Source organism: Drepanopeziza brunnea (assembly GCF_022702325.1).
Source record: "Drepanopeziza brunnea f. sp. 'multigermtubi' strain 214-2 chromosome Unknown ctg2, whole genome shotgun sequence".
NCBI lineage: Eukaryota > Fungi > Ascomycota > Leotiomycetes > Helotiales > Drepanopezizaceae > Drepanopeziza > Drepanopeziza brunnea.
Genome location: NW_027094065.1, coordinates 1,764,381 through 1,783,638, shown reverse-complemented (window position 1 = coordinate 1,783,638; position 19,258 = coordinate 1,764,381). Strand labels below are relative to the sequence as shown.

At 51.1% G+C, this 19,258-nt stretch overlaps 7 protein-coding genes across 7 annotated transcripts; 4 read left to right on the top strand and 3 right to left on the bottom strand.

Annotated features, from left to right (window-relative positions):
- Positions 1-707: 707 nt before the first annotated feature.
- On the bottom strand, positions 708-4,096 carry L3040_001661 (uncharacterized protein; the record flags this gene model as incomplete). The annotated part of the gene is made up of 6 exons (XM_066156843.1): positions 708-3,123; positions 3,203-3,318; positions 3,449-3,472; positions 3,525-3,541; positions 3,661-3,824; positions 4,050-4,096. 6 exons carry the CDS (start codon positions 4,094-4,096, stop codon positions 708-710), a joined length of 2,784 nt encoding a protein of 927 aa, XP_066012855.1.
- A 1,068-nt stretch (positions 4,097-5,164) lies between these two features.
- L3040_001660 (uncharacterized protein) lies at positions 5,165-6,800 on the bottom strand (the record flags this gene model as incomplete). Its single annotated transcript, XM_007294336.1, has 4 exons — positions 5,165-5,629; positions 5,679-5,916; positions 5,967-6,452; positions 6,505-6,800. 4 exons carry the CDS (start codon positions 6,798-6,800, stop codon positions 5,165-5,167), a joined length of 1,485 nt encoding a protein of 494 aa, XP_007294398.1.
- A 615-nt stretch (positions 6,801-7,415) lies between these two features.
- On the top strand, positions 7,416-9,787 carry L3040_001659 (uncharacterized protein; the record flags this gene model as incomplete). Its single annotated transcript, XM_007294335.1, has 4 exons — positions 7,416-7,460; positions 7,522-7,733; positions 7,794-9,328; positions 9,429-9,787. 4 exons carry the CDS (start codon positions 7,416-7,418, stop codon positions 9,785-9,787), a joined length of 2,151 nt encoding a protein of 716 aa, XP_007294397.1.
- Positions 9,788-11,115: 1,328 nt separating this feature from the next.
- L3040_001658 (uncharacterized protein) lies at positions 11,116-12,672 on the top strand (the record flags this gene model as incomplete). Its single annotated transcript, XM_007294334.2, has 4 exons — positions 11,116-11,161; positions 11,232-11,939; positions 11,987-12,173; positions 12,234-12,672. The coding sequence occupies 4 exons, from the start codon at positions 11,116-11,118 to the stop codon at positions 12,670-12,672; spliced, it is 1,380 nt and encodes a 459-aa protein (XP_007294396.2).
- Positions 12,673-13,366: 694 nt separating this feature from the next.
- On the bottom strand, positions 13,367-14,087 carry L3040_001657 (uncharacterized protein; the record flags this gene model as incomplete). The annotated part of the gene is made up of 4 exons (XM_066156842.1): positions 13,367-13,422; positions 13,492-13,560; positions 13,672-13,882; positions 13,986-14,087. The coding sequence occupies 4 exons, from the start codon at positions 14,085-14,087 to the stop codon at positions 13,367-13,369; spliced, it is 438 nt and encodes a 145-aa protein (XP_066012854.1).
- A 1,667-nt stretch (positions 14,088-15,754) lies between these two features.
- Positions 15,755-16,063, top strand: L3040_001656 (uncharacterized protein; the record flags this gene model as incomplete). Its single annotated transcript, XM_007294332.1, has 1 exon — positions 15,755-16,063. One exon carries the CDS (start codon positions 15,755-15,757, stop codon positions 16,061-16,063), a length of 309 nt encoding a protein of 102 aa, XP_007294394.1.
- Positions 16,064-17,071: 1,008 nt separating this feature from the next.
- Positions 17,072-18,964, top strand: L3040_001655 (uncharacterized protein; the record flags this gene model as incomplete). The annotated part of the gene is made up of 5 exons (XM_066156841.1): positions 17,072-17,440; positions 17,624-17,754; positions 17,907-17,965; positions 18,094-18,655; positions 18,913-18,964. 5 exons carry the CDS (start codon positions 17,072-17,074, stop codon positions 18,962-18,964), a joined length of 1,173 nt encoding a protein of 390 aa, XP_066012853.1.
- Between the last annotated feature and the right edge of the window lie 294 nt (positions 18,965-19,258).

Below are 19,258 nucleotides of genomic sequence, written 5' to 3'. Positions count from 1 at the left end.
TAGCTATCCATTTCTTGTCTGAGTGCATACCTAGTATCTACCGGTACTCCGTACGGTAGCTACGGAGGCTCGCTTATTTCAAAGGACCCGGGAAAAGGGGCGGGTGGAAAGGAGCCCGTACAACAAACAATAACGCATGTCACGCCCGACCGCACCATCATCACCCAACAGTCAGTAAGTACGCTTCCTGTGTAACCCGCGAGCCCTAGACCATTTCTTGGGCATGCTACTTTGCCCCTGGGACATGGCATAGCATACAAAATAAATGGCACCCTCCCCACGTCCGTGTCGGTCTTGCATGGATGGATTAATGGCTCTGTGCTTTGGTGGATAAAGAAAGATAGACCAAGGGGTTGGAATTGCTTTATTTTAATCCTTTTATTTCAAAAGCATTAACTAGGTAGGTGCTAGTCCTCATCTTACAAATTTTTGGCGAGCAAAAGGTATATATATGAACGAATGACTCCTCAACGCCAGATGCTGCTGCCCCTTCCGCTCTTTTTCGTAGCGCCAGCTTCGCTCAAAAAAGGGAAGGTGGGGGAATCCGGCTGAACAAAAATAAAATCTTCAAACACCTGCAACGCTCTTTCTCACGTCTCATATCTTTGACAGATAAAGTCATAGGCCAAGAAAGAAAGAAAGAAAGAAAATAGATCTGACAATAAAATGCGCCCCAAACCCAAAAGCCGCACTCAACGCTCAACTGCTCATTGCACATTCAAAAACAACTCGTCGCCCCTCCTAGTCGGTGTCAGCTTCGGCACCCACCCAGGTGTAACAGGCAACTCGATCCTCTCAAACTCCCACCCTCCTCTCGGACTCGGATTCAAAAACATTCCGGTCCCAGTCCCAGTCGCCGTCTCATCGCCGGCTTCCCGCCCTAGCATGGGCTTCCATCCGTCACTCTTAGCGTTATCAATCTCTTCACGCTTCAGCACCCGCCATTTCGCAATCTGATTTCTGTGGTCCTCCTCGCTTCTCAGCGTGAGGGAAGGGGTCAAGGCAGACGCTCGCGAGGCGCCGAGGCGTTTTTGTAAGAGGGAGCTACTGGAAGTCGAGGTGGAGGTTTCCGAGGAAGAGCGAGTGAATATTAGGGAGGGGTGAGAGGTGAGTGGTTCTGGGATAGGGCGGAGGGGTATTGAGGATCGCCCGTCTTGACCTTGGTGGGAGAGAGCGAGGGGATAAAAGGGGGAGGTGGTGGTCGTAGGGGTGGTGGATTGCGGCACTGGAACTAGGACGGGTTCGTTGGGTGCTTCGGGTTGTGGTTGGAGGGATGTTTGGAGAGGGGGTAGGCCATGGGTTATATGGGCACGGATGAAGGGTGCTGGGACGGGTCTGGGTGGTGAGGGATTCGTGGAAGGGTGCTCTTGTGGTATTGGGTAGCGCTGCTGGTTCGGCTCATTTGGGGCTTGGCTTGGTGACTGTTTCCAACCTTCTCGATTTAGCTGTGAGGTAGATCGCAGAAGAGGCCCAGGATTTGGTTTCTCTGGCGGCGACTCAGTTGATGTCCGCAGTCCAGTCTGGGACGGAGAAGGTGGGCTCTTAGCTCCCCTCTGCAACTGCGAACGCGATGGGAGCAGAGGTGCCGGCACAAGACTCGACCGCGAAGCCGAGCGGGATATATACGGCGAAGGAATCGCCGGTGGAGGACTTATCTGCGAGTGTCCTGGGATGAGAGCTGGTACTGGGGGTTGAGGGAATGCAAATACAGCCGGAGAGGGCTCAGCTGCCTCTCTGACCTCTACCGATCGCTGACGTTGATGGCCCAGTCTTTGTCTCGGGTTTTGCAGCACAGCTTGAGCTTGAGCTTGAGCTTGATTCTGGCTCCGCTGGAGTATTGACCTCTCCCTCTCAACCTGGGCAGCAATCTCTGCCTGTCGCCATGGCTTCCCTGCTCCGAGTGCTTTTGTGAAATCCGGCTGTGCTGGCGGAGGGACTAGGCGTATTGTTGCTTGGCTTAATATTCGTGGTCCACCTGGTGGCGGGATCTTGGGATAGCTGACAGGGCTACGGCCACTAGCTGGAGATTCCACGACTGGGGAGAGCGTAAGTTCCGTAGCTGCTACTCGCGGCTGCTTTTGTGAGACTGAATCTTGATGGTCGTCAGGGCCCGGCTGGTAGGAGAGGTTTTTCTCACGAGTGAAGGCATTGTTAACATTGTTACTCCCACTTTCTTCGGCGCTCTTGGCGGAGCCGGAATTCGAGTATAGGGGAGAAGACATCGCTATGCCGCGAGGCTCTTCTGCAACAAAAAGCTGCTGTGGGTCATGTGGTCGTGTGTTCGTATCCTGTGCCCTTAATTGTGGGAAGCTTCCAATTTTACGTCCGCCTACGCTCAGAGGCCTTATGTAGTAGTCTGGATTGGTCGTTGTACTGTTAGGGTTTTGGCCTGGTCTCCAAGCCAAGGCGATAGTATTATGTTCTGGGTCGACTTTCCTGATCGTTTGCCAGCTGCCTGTCTTCGCGCCCAGGACTTGGTTCGTGGGTTTCGCGGTCCAGTAGTCATCGGCTGCTACTGCTGTGTGGGCACTCTCATCGTAATCTTCTTCGAATTGAGTGGCGGTGCTCTGCCTACTGATTACCGAAGGCTGGATGATAGATTGATTAAAGGAAAACCCATTGTTCTGGTAACCAGTATGTTTTGGAACCTTCAGCGTCAATGTTGGCTTCTCAGGAAGCAGTTTCGAGGGTCTCCGTTGTTTCTTTTCCACCGAAACATTCTGGTCAGGTGAGACCGCAAGTCCAATCGTATCCGGCCTGACACTCCTCCGCGAGAACATGTTTGGACTCGATGCATCTACCCTTGGAGGAATGCGTGGTGGAATTCTAGCTGCTATCCCATTCCTGGTTCCTCCCGGTATCCTCCCCGTTGGCTCTTTGAAACTCTTGTACTTGTGCTTTTTAGTTTCTATGACATGATTGGGCTCCAACTGGAACGGAATCAAGTCGCTTTCCCGCGATCTCTTGTTTCGTTGTCTTCGGCAGCAGATCAACAGGACAAGAAGTCCGACAACGAGCGCACCTCCTAGAATGGAAGCCACGATAATGCCTACAATCTGGTCCTTGGTGAGGACTGGCTGTGGAGCAGACGTCTCGGAGGCTACTGAGATGGATGAAAATGTGCTAGATGTGCTGGCTATGCTGGTTCTGCTGGAGCCCACTGGACTAGAAGTTTTAACGCTGCTCGTCGCAAAAGAAGTACTTGATGAGGTCCTGGCACTTGTAATTGTTAAGACCAACGAGCTTGTTGCGATTGACAAACTCGTTGCAGCCGTCGAGCTTGTTACAGTCGTCGAGCTTGCTGCAGGCGTCGGGCTTCTGGACACACTCGAGAACGTAGCCGGCGATGGAGGTACCAACACACTCGGCGTCGAGGTGTGGATAAAAAACGTCGCCGTAATCGTTGCATGGGTATTTGGCAATGCATTCGGCTGCTCCGAACACATACCATATGCATCGTGCACCATGTTACCTGTCACAAATCAGCATTCTCCAACTCACTATTCCAAGAAACACACACATACCTTTCGCATCACCTCCTCTACATAACCCAATATTGATCTCCGAGACAATACACTGCACCGCTCCTTCGCCCACGGTATACCCAGACGAGCTATTCCTCGAGCAAAGGCAATCCAGCATCGGCTTGCTCGAGCACACGCTGGTGGGGAAGTTCGACTCTAAGAAGGAAACGAAGCATTGTTGCGCGCAGGCAGGAATGAGCCTTGCGAGCTCGGATGAGAGGTTGTAGGCTGCGTTGGCGAGTGTTGAGAATGCGGATATCAGGAGGACTAGGCGTGGCCAGCACAATGCCATCCTCGTCACTGTGATTCAGAATCGTCAGCATACTTGGTAGGCATAGTGTCCTGCTTTGAGGTGTGCTGCGGTGACAGGTACCGCTGTATTTGAACACCCAGAGCCGAGACATAATGTCATGAACTCTGCAAAGCCCTCATTCTCGTCATCACAACCGAGATCCGGCTTCTGCCAAACAGCCCCCTAAAGTATGGAACATGAAGATAACAACCAAGAGGAGAGATATAACTGACCTGAAAGAACCAATTATTAGAGGAGAGGCGACCAGCGTCTCATACATAATTACAAAGGAGGATGTAGCACGGCAAAACAATCAACAGCCCATTCTAGATTCCGGGTCTCAAAAACGTACAGCAGAAAAAAATGAAGGGCAAATTGTAAGGAGCTAGAAACGAATTGGCCCACTATCCCTATGCTCAAATCTCGCAATAGTACGATAGGAAAACAACGAGAAGGGAGAACAAGATTGAAGGAGGAAAAGATGATACAAACCACGCGCTGCAGCACGTTTGCATCACTATTAGAGAACTCTCCTCTATCACCACCGTGCATCGTCGTATCGCCGTCGCCCCAGAACACATCTGCAGCGGGCTATTTCGAGCACCAATGGGCCGCTCAGGTGGCCAGCGTCTGACATCATGGCCGCTCTTTTACCCGGTGGCGTCGGCAGCAAAGTCTCAATTGCAGGAGTTATCCATTTAACTACGCGCTGTCGTGGTATCGGTGGTTGCTTTGCAGTTATTCTTGGTGTGAATAGGACGACTGATGGTTGGGTGTCGTCTGCGCGCTTAAGAATGGGCGGTTAGCGAGGGAGTCACGTGGGACTCTAGTTTTTGCACGATGAAAGTATTGACCGTCGGAGACGAGGCGATGCAGGCGATGCAGGCGAGATATGGGGCTTAATCTGCAGAAGTTCTTGCGTAGAAAGGCTTTTTGTATGCTAATACCGCTCAGAGACGACGATCATCGATCGTAGAGCCCTGGAATGGCTGTAACACATTACAGCTCTCTGCAGCAGTCAGGGAGAGCTCCCGAATACATCTAGCCAAAGCTCAAATTCGAAAGATTATTACGATTTCCTCGGCGTACTGTCTTTCTGTTTCCTATCCAGAGGGCCTGCGTGAAAAATCTCGCTATAATTGTGGTATCTGTGTGTGCATCCGCTGTAGCACTACAAACGCTCTAGTTCTCTTGAGACACTCCTGTCGGCAAATAGGCCCCCGCCCCAACAGACACGAGTAGTGGTTATTGTTCCACCCCTGCTATCTATCGAAAGCGATGCAACGCCCGCTTTTTGCGGAACGTTAGTGGTGCGAAAGCCAAGGGGTTTCATCCTTGCCATCTGCCTTCACATCTGGAGATTGGTACCAGCGCGACTCGACTTGATAACAGCCTTGACAACCTGCTCTGTCTTGTCCCAGTCTTCCTGATCCAGTTGGATCAGATCAATACCGTAATGTTCGGCGATAGAGGCGAGTGCGCTGAAACTGGTTCTATCGAAGACGAATGAGATACTGACACCAACACGCCCGAATCTTCCTGTGCGACCAATTCTGTGGAGATAGGTCTCTGGGTCTGGCTCAGTCTCACTACGACCCTTCATGGGAATATCGTAATTGATCACCATCGAAACGGAAGAAACGTCGATACCTCTGGCGAGAACATTGGTGGTAATGAGAACTTTGGCTTCCCCACTGCGGAATTTTTGCAGAATGTTGTCGCGCTCTGTGCCGTCGAATGCACTATGAACAGCAACGACTTTGTGCCCCTCCGAGATCAAACGCTCGGAAATCTTGTTTGCAGTGTCTCTTCTCTGCGAATTGGTTATTATTAGGCGCACAATCATGAGAGGTATCATTCACCTTGACAAAAATGATGGAAGATCCAATAGTCATTAGGCCATAGAGCATGGCGAGGCAATCGTACTTTCCTTCGTCGGATGGGCAGTCCATATACATCTGCTTTATGCCTCCAACCGTGAGCTCATCACGCTTTAGCTTTATTTCGTGCGCTCTAGGGCTGAATTGTTGCGCGTATGTCATGACTTCGTCGGGGAAGGTCGCGGAGAAGAGGAGGATTTGGTCGATCTTGGGCATCATTCTGCACGACGTCAGTTGAAGCCTACTATAAGAAAAACTCTCCAAACATACGATTTAACACGGAGACACTGATCGCCAAGTCCTTGCTGGTCCAGCATGTTATCTGCTTCATCCAAGCAAAGGACTTTCATATTGGAGACATCGAATTGTCTTCTTTTAATGAGATCCATAGCAGTACCTGGAGTACCCACAACAACCATCGCGCTGACCCTAGTATTCCGCTCCACAGCGCCAGGAACTGCGGCTTGAACAGTAAGGCCTGTCACGAATTGACCAATGCTTCTCACGACACCCTCAATCTGACGCGCAAGCTCACGACTGGGCGCAAGGCACAAAGCTTGCGGTTGATGGGGTTTGGAATAGTCTAATCTAGAGAGGATTGTGATGATGAAAGCAGCGGTCTTGCCCGTTCCTGATTGTGATTGAGCGATCATATTCATCGGAGGATCCATGAGTAGCAGAGGGAGGGCTTTCTCCTGAATCTTAGAGGGCTTTTTGAAGTTCATTGAATAAATTCCCTTCAAAATCTCTTCGTTGCTATCCCCCATCAGCTAACGAACAAATAGGGATGGAATCCTCAACGACTCACATTCCTAGACTCTCAAATGTGCTGACGGAGAACAGTGGACTACTTTCGTCGCCCTGAATGTCGCTCAACTTCACCTCGACTTCATACTGCGCATCGTGCAGACCCGAGCCACCGTGAGGTAGTGATGAGCCATCTAGTTGAGCGTCACCCAGGGAAGACTCTGGCTTGCCGACAGCAGCAGGTGGTTTGGGCTCATCCGACCAAGATGGTCCGCCGGGTGTGGTCGAAGAGGTAGCGTCGAGAGGCTTTGCGCCCATGCGGTCCTCAAGACTGGCAGCTTTGGGTGTTTCGGCCATTATGAATCCCGGGTAGGTTGTTCGAGTTTGAGATGAAATTATTGTAGTTTGAAATATCGGCAGTGAAATGCGGGCTGTTTGCAGATGAGGACGGGACGGGACGGAAAAGCCGCGATGATGTCAGAGAGCGAATCGAATCTAGAGAATAATGTTGGTAATTTGGCATTTCTGGGAGCGATATTCACTGACCTGGCTGTTCGTCCGAAGGGCAAATTCAGAGTACTGCTGGTTGTGAACACAGGCGCAACCAGAAGATGGTGGCGTTGATAAACAATACAACGGAGCATTGGAAATTTGGACACAAAGCCCACCCCGCCATGAAAAGTGGGGGCCTACGAAGCAGATCACCTGAATGCCAAGACCCGACTAGCCAATCGCCCCGGCTCCTCCCTTGGCAGCGGATTTTCGGAGCAAGCCGACCGGGATCTGAGGTCGAGCTCGCATTCAGCCTTCATGCGGAGAGCGGAAATACTCTTTCATGGAAAGTACTTAGTGGGGGTGCTGCGCCCTTCAACCAAAATACCATCACATCGCCACGGCTTATGCGCCCCTTCGCTCTCTATTGCAAATTCCATGATTCTACATTTGGTGCTTCATCGCTCGGGTTGCTAAATCATGGCAGATGTTGATATCAGTCCCAATTTTGGGCTGGAACTGAAAGTACGCGGCCTCGAGATATTTATTCCCCTGACTGAGACTGATGTTGTGTTCTTGATTCTAGGATGCCTTCAAGCCCGTGAACGCATGGGTCACCAACGGCATCTACTGGCTCGACGATATTCAGCAGTTCTATCGGGACAGAAGTGCCATTGAGAAGGAGTACAGCGCGAAGCTCACTGCGCTGGCGAAGAAGTACTATGAGAAGAAGTCCCAAAAATCGAGCAGCTTGAGTGTGGGGAATACACCGGCTATGACCCCCGGCTCGTTGGAGAGGTAGGGCGAAGCATCCAGTCCTGCGATGTGTACTTGCTGACATCGCCGGCTGGCTATCAGTGCATCCCTCACGACTTGGACCACACAACTCACGACCGTCGAGTCTCGCGCCGCGGAACACGACGGATATGGGAACGACTTGATAAACAAGGTCGCAGAGCCGCTCCGTGTTGTGCAAGCCCGCTTTGAAGAGGTGCGAAAGCGCCACGCGGAATACGCGGGCAAGCTCGAAGCCGAAAGAGAAGCTACGTACGCGGATCTGCGGAAAATGAAGAGCAAATACGACGCGGCCTGTCAAGAAGTTGAGAGCAAACGGAAGAAGGCCGAGTCCGCGTTCGATTACTCCAAGACGAAGGCACAGAACGCATACCAGCAGCAGGTTCTCGACATGCACAATGTCAAGAACAGCTACCTGATTGCCATCAACGTTACGAACAAGCAGAAGGAGAAGTACTATCATGAGTATGTGCCGGACCTGCTGGACAGCATGCAGGATCTCTCGGAGTCGAGGACGGTAAAGCTCAACAGCATTTGGACGCTGGCCGCACAGCTTGAAAGTGGCATGTTGAAGCGCAGCACTGATCTCGTGGCGCATCTGACCCAGGAGATTCCAAGAAACCAGCCTGCTCTAGATTCCATGATGTTTGCTAGACACAATGCTGGACCTTGGCAAGAGCCTTCTGAGAAAGTCTTTGAGCCAAGTCCAATTTGGCATGACGATGATGCTATGGTGGTGGACGACACGGCGAAGGTGTTCCTCCGGAATGTGCTAGGAAAATCTAAATCGCAATTAGGTGACCTGAGGAGAGATATCGACAAGAAGCGGCGCGAAGTTGAAAATATGAAGAAGATCAAGCAAGAGATTAGAGAGGGCAAGGACAAGCGAGACGAGGTCGAAGTTGTAAAGGCTTTATTGTCAATGCAGGAGGATCTCCATCAAGTCGATCGCAAGCGATTGACGGCAGAAGTCGAAACGGTGACTATCACATTGGCCGTGGGAGACGTGACGGTGGGAGCAAAGAGTCACAATTTTAAATCCCAAACCTTCAAGATCCCGACGAATTGCGATCTTTGCGGGGAGCGCATTTGGGGGCTTTCAGCAAAGGGTTTTGACTGCCGAGAGTGTGGTTACACATGCCACAGCAAGTGTGAGATGAAGGTTCCAGCGGAATGTCCAGGGGAGCAAACAAAAGACGAGAGGAAGAAGCTGAAGGCAGAAAGGCAGGAACGGGCAGCATCGCTCAAGAGCCCAGTAGGTATCACGAAGGAGGGCGTCTCAGAGCCGCCCTCGATGACTCGGACCAATACCATGAACTCGTTGAGCTCTGGCTACGCAGCGAGTGCAAACCGATCAGTTACTGGGAGCGGCCCAAGATCACCAGCGGAAGAAATCTTTTCCGAAAGAGGGAACACTTTGAAAAAGAATAGAGTAGTGGCACCTCCTCCGTCAGGCTACGTCAGTGAGCTACCTGGCAGCGCACCAACAAACGGATCGAACGAGCAAAGAGGAAAAATGCTGTACGCCTATGACGCTAACGGTGATGGCGAACTCACAATCTCAGAAGGCAAAGAAGTCACGATCCTTGAACCAGACGGTAAGCTCCTCCCCGATGATCCACCACTCTTCTTCTGCCCTTTTCTCTTACCAACTCTCTCCCCCTTCACTTCCATCCAGTTAGAACTAACGAGCACCAGACGCTGGCTGGGTCAAGGTCAAGTCCGGCTTCAACACCGGCCTTGTCCCTACCGCTTACGTCGAAATTCTTGCCTCTTTACCAGTACGTCCGGTCTCCGTCTACTCCAACTCCGGGTCCTCCTTCTCAGGCAGCGTCACCAAGAAACAAGGGCCGGCCGTAGCGCCGAAGCGCGGTGCAAAGAAGCTCAATTACGTGGAGGCGCTGTATGATTACACGGCCGGTAGCGATGCGGAGCATTGCATGAATGAAGGGGAGAGATACGTGCTTATCAAAGACGATCCCGGGGATGGGTGGGCGGAGGTTGAGAAGGGGGGGGTAGTGAAGAGTGTGCCGGCGAATTATTTGCGGGCCGTATAGATGGCAAGCGAGCGTCCAGTCAGGTGGTGGAACGGAAGTATTCTGAAGTCGGCGTGAAGGATTTGAAGCGTATTGCATGGCAGCGGGCGTTACTTCTTAACGTTATGGGATGCATTCTTGGTGTAGGTATGTAGTTAGCGACGGGAAGGCGTGAGTGATAGAAAGAAGGAAAGCGTGCGGCACTGCTGTTGTTTCTGTCTGTAGAACTAAGCTTGTAGGTCGTGGCGAAGATTCGACGAGTGCATAGAAGAGGGAAGAGGAGGGGATAGAGATGAGAAGAGAGGGAACGAGCAGGAGGAGGAGCGATGAATTCCAACGCGCAGAGCCTCAACAGCATCAAGATCATTGATGATTGATATAAGTTGAAGCTTTTCCCATTTCGGTTATTATCCAGTTCTTCTCGGCCGCAGTGCGCCCTTCTCTCCCTCATACGTCTGCATACGGGTTGGGCCCCGACAGCAGCCGGCCAGATCTTTTAGCCATTCCTGACTGGTAGGTTACAGTCCTGAATTGGTTGTAGCCCAGCCGCAGATCAGATCTAGGCCTCTGAACCCATCCTTCTTCCGTTCCATTGCCTCTCCTGGGTGATACATACATACATACATGCTGGACGTGCATATCTGACAAGTAAGTATCCAGGGACTCGATTCGACACGGATTGCTTGCTGCTACGAGATCATAAGGAGCCTGATGTAGTCATCAAGATAGCGTGTGCAAAGAGGCCTAGCAATCAGTGACAGAATCCGACAAAAACGAAGGGCCGAACTGGGAATCGGATCCAGGACCTCTGTTCAAACCGCCTCCTGAACATCTTGTGAGATTTATGGCTCGGTGGAGGGCTTTCGATCTGAGGTGAGCAGCAAGGATGAATCCCCACAGTAGCAACTTCGGCCAGAGACATTGCAGAATCCTACCTAGATACTTGATCAAATACACCTGAAAGTTCTCAGCCAAATACTTCATCATTTGTAATCGGGCAGATATGTTTTCTGAGAAGCAGCCGCAGAGTTACTATTTACACGTGACTTACCCGTTAGCGCCAAAACTTGTCTTGTTTACTGCTTCCATCCTGGATCGTCAAGACCAGGCAAAGTGTGACAATACGCCCAACGATCCACCAACCCACGATACTCACGCAGATCGAGAGACTTCAGCTCAGTATTTGGAAAGCCAATTGACGCGAAACTCTCTTTGACCCACACGTTACATCCCGAGCATCGCGACATAGCACCCTCCCTTGATCATCCCCCCCTCATGCAGATGCGCTGCCGAACCTGGAATCAATGACTACTATCGTACGCACGCGAAATCCTTTAGAAACTTTGAGCATGAGCCAACAGCCATCGGCGCGAAGGAGAAGCAAGCGGCTTGCGGGTAAGATACTCCAGATGCCCTGTTTGCGCCCCGAGCGCTAGATGGGCCAGGATACTAACAACATTCATAGCATACGACGAGCAGGATGGAGACTTCGAATTTACGCGTGGACCGAAACGAGCGAAGACCGCGCCGGCACCGCCAGAACCTCTACCTACAGTGGCTCCAGCTCCGTCGGCAAAGAGGGGTAGGAAGCCGAAAGAGAAGGAACGTGACGATGAGCCAGCCGCGACAGCCAAAACCCCCGGGGTCCGGAAGATGAGCTTCTCGACCCCGACTGCTGAGAAGACTTCCCTAGCGGTGCCCAAGAAGCGGAAAATGACGCGTTCCTCCACCAGCAAAGCTCCACATGAAGATGAGAACGGAGATATGTCCAGGGCGAACCCGGCAGAAGACGAGCGCGTCGATGTAGTGGGTGGCACGAATATAGATGCCGTGGGGTCATTTGTGGATCACAGCAAGCAGTCTACCACAATCGCGCTTCCTTTCAGCGACACGCCCATAATAAATCGTAACAAGGAACTGAGGAAGAAGGGGGGAAAGGGGCCACGGAGAAGTAGTCTGGGGCTTCGAGGGCGGAGGGCAAGCTCTTTGATAGATAATGGACACAGCGCGATTCCGCACCGCGAGGTGGAAACATCGGAGTTCTACAAGCACATTGAGGCGGAAGGATTGAGCGAGCCCAGGAGGATGAAACAGCTGTTGACTTGGACTGGAGAGAGATGCATGGGCGAGAAACCGTCCTATGGAGATTTGAATACCAAGGAATTATTAGCAGGTAAGAATTTAGATTTTCGCAAGAGGGGGCCTAGCTAACACATGCAGCGCGGATGGTCCAGGATACAGCGCGAATGGTTCAAGAAGCTTTGTTGAAAGATTTTGCGAACAAATCTGAATTCTCTGACTGGTTTAATCGAGAAGAATCGGCGCCGAGAAAGGTCATCAAGAAGCCCAATCCTCGAAACACCGAGCTCGAAGAGAACCTTGGCGGGCTAGAAGCACGAATAAAGTTGTACGTGGATCTCGAGCGGTATCCCTTCTCCGCATCGGCCTTACTGACTGTGACTTCTAGACTGCGAGAAGAACGAGATCAATGGAAGGTACTCTCGAAACCGACACCCTCACTTCCTCCAATAATTTCCGAAGACACAGCCGAACTGGGCCCTTCGCACATTGACGCCTCACTCTTGACACCCGAACAAGCCGCAATACTCTCGGAGATCTCCTCCTCGTCTGCGCTGGAAACCAGGAAACAGGCATCCGAGCGACTACAGACTTTACAATCGGATCTAGAATTCAACGTGGACCGATTCGCGGACGGGGTGCACAAGTTAGAACAATATCAGCAAACTGTCGGAAGAGTGGCCGACAAAATACTAGCACTGAGTGCTGTGAGATTAGAGGAAAGAGACCGAAGAGAAAGGGCGGAAATCGGTACACGAGATCTGCCTATGCAAGAAGTGCTGCGCAGTCTGAGTCGGATACTGCCAGAGGGAACCAAAGGGAAGTGATGTTATATCCTGACATCAGAACAATATCACTGGCATGCGAGTTTGGGGAGTTGCTGGAGCATTGGGACGGGAATACCTGGAGGCGGATCGGGATTGGAGATTGGCCTCGATGAGGGACGACTTTTCATGCAAGCAATGGTGTTCAGGTGGCATTTATGTTATGTTCTTTTCTGTACAGATTGTTGGAATACAACGAATGGAACGAAGGCTGGTTCAAGTTGGGTCAGCTCGAATCGAATGATGATTATATCCGCCTTGAAATCGCTCAGTTCCTTCGCGTGTTGCATTTCGCTAAACCTTGGCTTATAGAGCAGAAAAAATGATTCACGTCCAGAGAAGCCGGCGGAGTAGTCAAATGCAATGTCATAAGCAGGTTTTGAACCCGATTCAAGCAGTGTTGCTTTAATAACTAGATGGTATGTCTCGTCAAGATTCAGGCGTCCTCTTCCCACAGCAGGTCAGATCTTCTCCGTCCTGCACACAAGATACGCACTATAGAAGCGAGCCCCATCAGCACTGCACTCGCTCCAGATCCGACGCTACCACCACAATCCAGCATAGTTTTAGTTTTCATTTATCGTTCAGCTCACGCGCCAGGATATGGTATCATCTATCTGCCTCGCCCCTAGGCGGGATGTCGTCTCATCGAGACTCTTATATGTCCGGCCCCTCGCTAAAGGAGGCTTCATCTTTGTCAACACAGCATCCATCTTTGCAACCCTCCCATGCACTGTCTCTTGGCCTTGCAGTCTGCACATATCCGTCAGCCTTGTCTCGGTGTCTATACATATAGACACTGCGAAAGTATTTGGAACGTACGAGGTGCCACCTCACATGCATTTTCTCTGCAGACGCATCCTTTCTTGCACTGCGCACTGCCCGAGCACTCTGCGTTATATCGCCAAGTCAATTCCTCGAATCAAACCACAACATTCTCTCCTCTTCTCTTCTCCTTTCTTCTTCTCTCTTCTTCTCTTTCGAGGGCAGAGATGGACTTACCATGCAAATTGGATGTCAGCGGCGGCGGTGGCGACGGCGACGCCGGCGTGAACACGGCTTGCGCTGCGTCTTCTTCCTCTGCAGCTGCTTTCTCCATACGTCCGCCAGCTGAGGCGCAGCGCTTGTTTCTGCAGACGTCGGTGCCAGGGCATTCGTAGTCGCCCGCGCACGTTGCCGTGATGGGAGCGAAGGGCATGCCGAGGTCTTCGTCCTATGCCGGGTTAGCTAGCTGGTTGATCAGGAGTGTGTGCAGGTGCGAGAGAGAGAGAGAGTTTGTGTGTGTGTGTGTGTGTAGTGGGCAAGGGCTTATCTACGGAGAATGTGATGGTTATGTTGATGTCTTCGTTAAGGTCGGGGAGAGCTGCTGCTAGTGCTGCTGGGAGCATGGCCACGAGGGCGACGAGGAGATGATGCATGTTTTTGATCTGTGTCAGGTCAGTTATGAGGTTGCTGGTTGCTGGGTTCGCGGTGGTGCTTTCCTTGGGCTTGAAATCGAGCTGAGTTGAATTGAATTTAGATCGGACTCTTAAGTGTCTCTTTTTTCTGCATGTTATAAGTTGTATTTGTTTGTTTGCTGTGGTCTAGATTACCCGGAGACTCGGGAAAGGGCTGGACTCTCCAGGTTTGCTGATCTGAACTGCTCAACTTCTTACCAATCAATCGGAGGTGGTAAAGTTACGGCTGACTACCTACGGGTTTAGGAGACCTGCTTGGTCGCCAAAGCTTTTTCGTGCTTCCTGTATTCTGTAAACCCTCGAGCCCTCGAGTGCCTCGTCTCTCCCCTGCCGGCCTAGCTTATATATGGATCTATACCGGCAACCGACTCCGGGGATCAGGTTCATGCGGTGTGCCATGGTTCACGTCGCTCAAGATCGTGACGCCCCTCCATCGTATACGTCCGGGCTGCGATGGAGTAGTACAAGATCAGGCTCGGGAGGCGTACAGTAGCTGTGGAACCCTACGCTCCAACCCGTTGGGGATGGAGTGCCAATATTCCGTCGAGATACTCCCCGGATCTATTTAAATGGATTCTTGCATGCCAGAGATCATGCCACTCGAGCTTCGCTCGCTGGTCTGCTGGCTCGTATTGAGTAAGGTGGGTAGCCGTTGTTTACTTTCCATGGACAACTATTTCTGTCGCTGATCGGCCATAGTGCTGAAATACACCACTTCCACGGTAATAATCTCAAATTGGAAGTTAGGAGCTACATCAGTAGCCTAGTGTGAGATTCTATGGAGCGATAACGGTCAACTTCGCTCAGGATAGAAGATTAGTCAGGAGAGATGACTTGGTGGTAGTCTACCCAGATATCAGGGAACGCTACTGTCGGCTGTTTCCCCGAAATCTAGACACTTCTTGGTCGATGAAATTGTCCTCTTGATGGTTGATAGTCAGTCAGATACGATTCAGCAGCAGGTATAGCCTTGAGAGAAATCCAATAGAACTCATACATATTGAATCTTATCCTGAGATCGAGCAATTCCAGCTTCCTCTAGATCATGGCTTTCAGATTAACATGTAGAGCTCGGTACCAGCCGGGCATATTGAGGCGCCTCCCAGTATTGGATGCTGGTTAAGATAAAGTGGCCTCAGTCTATGCTCTTTCCCGCACTCTAGACGGCGCAACGCAGCATCAAAATCGAAAGGGCCGACTACTTGGGATCTGTGGATTCCCAGAACGAATCCCAAGTCCCCGGATGTTGACAGCCGCTGGGACTTGCGCTAGAGCGGTTTTCTAGCGCCACACTTTCATGCCCATTCCCCAGGCAAAGTTTGTTGGTTCGTTTCTCTCATTATAATCGTCAAAAGTGTGATGGTATATCTATGAGCTCGAGCTCTCTCCATTGTTATACAGTTGTATTGGAATCCCGCGCGCCCTGTGAACTATTGCTAGCTTCAGCCTTCAGTCATTGCTCCTACTCGAGAGAGGTATCATCAAGGATGGTGAACAAAGCAGTACGCTCCTCCAGTCCACCAAAATAAGCCAGGAACCCTTGTTCCCGCACGAGATCCCTCTTCATTTTTTCCTCAGAGCCATATCTACTTCTTTCTTTCAGAATATTTTCCTATACACGTTAGAGAATGCAGATACTTACCAGAAGCACAACTAAGGTCGTCGTGCCCGTCGCCATCCTGGCTGTCGTCGCAGTAGCCATACTACTGCTCATATGCTGGTGGTTTCCTCGCGCCTGGGCCAAAGGGACCGCTGCCGATCGAGCGGAGATGGATGAGAACAAGAGACGGCGAGAGGCGGCTGAGGATACGGCGGTGAGAAGTGGTGGCGAGGCAGATATTGAGCTCTATAATCGTGCTGGAGCTGATAGAGGTGGTGATGGGAAGGAAAATTGTGCTAGCGCTGTTGGATATGCGCCACCGGTGACACCGTATTAGGAGGATGGAATACGGATGCGGTCGGTAGGGCTTTTCGGAGAAAGAGTGCGTGCGTGTTTCTGGTGGGTGTAGGCATTATTTCAAGATGGTCTTTCTGTTCCTATATAAGAGTGCTGCACTGAATGGAGTAATGCACGATTTTGTGGCGGGAGCTGAGGCTCTTCTTAATAGTTGAAACTTATATCGTCGGCTTCTGATCCCCGATTGTTGTAGTGCGAGGCCGATGAGGTCGCTTTCTTTCTGCTCACTCATCATCTCATACCCAAAAAGACTTGTACTAGGTGCGCCCTTATGGTAATTTGTTGTGACGTTCCGCAAGTCAGTGACTCCTTGGCGAATGTCGTCGTCACTTAAACGAATGTAAACAAAAGCATCCCAGCACAGAATTCCCGGTCGAACTTTTACATCTCGGACTGACGATTTATCAGGGAATCGGTTGAGTCTTACTTGATACCGCAAGAGAAAATGCGACATCAATAATATTGGAAGTGTACTGCCGGAGTGAGTCCGTGGCTCGACCTCGCCCTCGTCCGTATTTCCAAGCAATATTCTCGAAGCTAGAACAGGGCTCGTATTTCCACAAGCCTACCACATACTTGTCTTTGGAACATAAACCAATTCTGAAGACACACCTTCCCCTGCACCCAATCTATAGTTGTCCAGAGATATTTAGGTCACAAAGTTACCGGACTCGGCTCTCTGGATTTATTTTCTTCTCCTCCTAAGGAAGCGAGAGAAGATCATGACTTTCGGATTGAGCATATAAAGGCGACAGATAGCCCCAAGAACCCGAGGCAAAATTCGATGTCTTTGTTCCATTGCCGCAAAGTGACGAAATCTTTCTTTGTGCCACCGACGCGGCCACAACCCACATCAGTACCTGCTCCCTACCTCTCTTTGAAATCTCTCGATCGCACAACCATGAAAAGGAAAGTCTCCAGCTGAGACCCGTACGCACTTCCACTCTCGTCGAGCTGAGCTGAGCTGACCGGTAATAGATACCAGAACATGTTACAACATAGCACGTCAACAAGCTGCAGCCTCGGGTCCAGCTTCTTCCAGATCCTCTCCCTTCTCACCGCGGCAGCTAATCTGGTGCACGCCCTCGAGGCAGTACCTGCCATCACCACCACCAACAACGGTTCGTACGCCAAGCTGCTCCCCGAGCCCGAGTACAAAATACTGGCACCGCAGCTCGCGGCACGCGGTGGCGAGATGGCCGATGCGGGATTCGCCGACGACGCGCAGTTCCAGTCGCAGCTCGTCAGCGACCACGTCTGGTACCGCGCCCAGCACGGCGCCGGCCCCGTAACCTGGAGCGACGAGCTAGCCCGGTCGAGCAGTACGTGGATCGAGAATTGCAAATTCGGACACTCGGTAAGGAAGAAAAATCAAACCTGGCATAGCATTGCATATACTGCCCCCCCCCCCCCCCCCCCTTTTTTTGGGGGGGTACCGGTTACGGTTTTTGCTTGGTTTACTGTTCCGAATCGATGACGAGGGTCTCCATGAGATTTCCCAAGGCTGACGGAGGGGACGTTTCTTTTTTTGATTAAATAGGGCACACCAGGAGTCGGGGAGAATATTGCGCTCGGGTACTCGAAGCTGGTCGATGCCGTTAACGCGTGGGGACTGGAACGCGTGAACTACGACTTTGCCGCACCGGGATTCTCGTCTGGAACGGGCCATTTGTAAGTGAAAGAGAAAAAAAAGAAGAGATGGGAGACTCAATTCAATCATTTCTCTAGAGATATATGTTTATGTTTATGTTTTTGTAAAGCCGGGAAACGAGTTTTAAGCGAGCGAGCGAGCAACGGCTAACCTCTCTACTCTTCTGCACAAGCAGCACGCAGATGGTTTGGAAAGCTACAACCAAAATAGGATGTGCGAAGAAACAGTGCAGTTAGTTTTTCGTTTTCGTTTCGTTGGTTCGATCGATCGATCGCGCTGCACATACATACATACATACATTTTATGTATATGTATATGTATGCTACTTGATAAACGAGTTACTGATGCGGGAGAGACAGCCGTGCCCGGCTTTGGCAACGGGGGTCCGGCGTGGTATCTCGTGTGCCAGTATTCCGCGCAGGGCAACATCGTCAACGCCGGCTTCTTCGAGACGAACGTGGGAAGGCAGGTATCGGGGGACCCGAAGGTCGGCATCGTGGGTACGCTTCCGGTTGTCGTTCCTCCTTCACCGACAACAGTCGCAAAACCTCCTCCTCTTCCTTCGTCACAGACGCAGACGCACGCCACAACGACCACACCAGCACCAGCACCAGCAAACCCTCCCGTAGTGACGGTCACTATAACGAAAACCGTAGTGGGAGTAGGATTAGGACCAGAAGTCCCTACACCATCTCCTCCCTCGTCCCATTCCCATTCAGCAACAGCAGCATCAAAGCCAACATTCAAACCCGGCCACAGCAGTCTCGGTTTCGACGACGCCCGAGCCAATGAAGAAGCAAAAGCTGCAACATCAACGACACCATCGTCATCCTCAACCAGTGTAAGCTACCCTCCATTCATCCCATTCATCCTCGGAAAGAGCGAGGCAGCAAGAAGCGTCAACAGCAGCAGCAGCCACAGGTCAGCATGCCAGACCTCCCCCCCCTTTTTTTTTTCTTTCTTTGATTACCCACCCACGACTCTACTTCAAGACCATGAAGAGGATATCTATTCCCAAACCCAAGAACTCTCTCTCTCTCAAAAAGGCCATGCTCGCTTAACTGATGCCCCCCTTTGAACCCCAAAGAAAAGAAAGAAGATAGAGAAGAAAAAACAATACAAGGAACAAGAAAGAAGGGAGGAGGAAAAAAAAGGATGATGCTAATCCGTGAAAACAGGAAAAAGGGGAATGCTCTAGCCGGCTTTGTCGGTCTCTTCTTGGGTTTTTGAACCGTCTGCGATGAAAAAAAAAAAAAAAAAAAAAAAAAAAAAAAAAGCTTCATCAATCATGGTTGAGGAGTAAGTATCTCGTTCGCCTTCGGATAGTTAGACACCCAAGAGTTTTGTGTGGGGTGGAGGGGTCAATTTCGGCTCACTTGTTTAACTTAAATGTTGTTTAACTCAGTCAAAATCCGTAGGGGTTCTCTGTGCACTCGCATGCGCTGGACCCACTCACTGTCGTCGGGGAAGGCTTCCATTCTACAAGCACGGAGAAAATCAGAGCATGTAGGCTGGGGGTACACA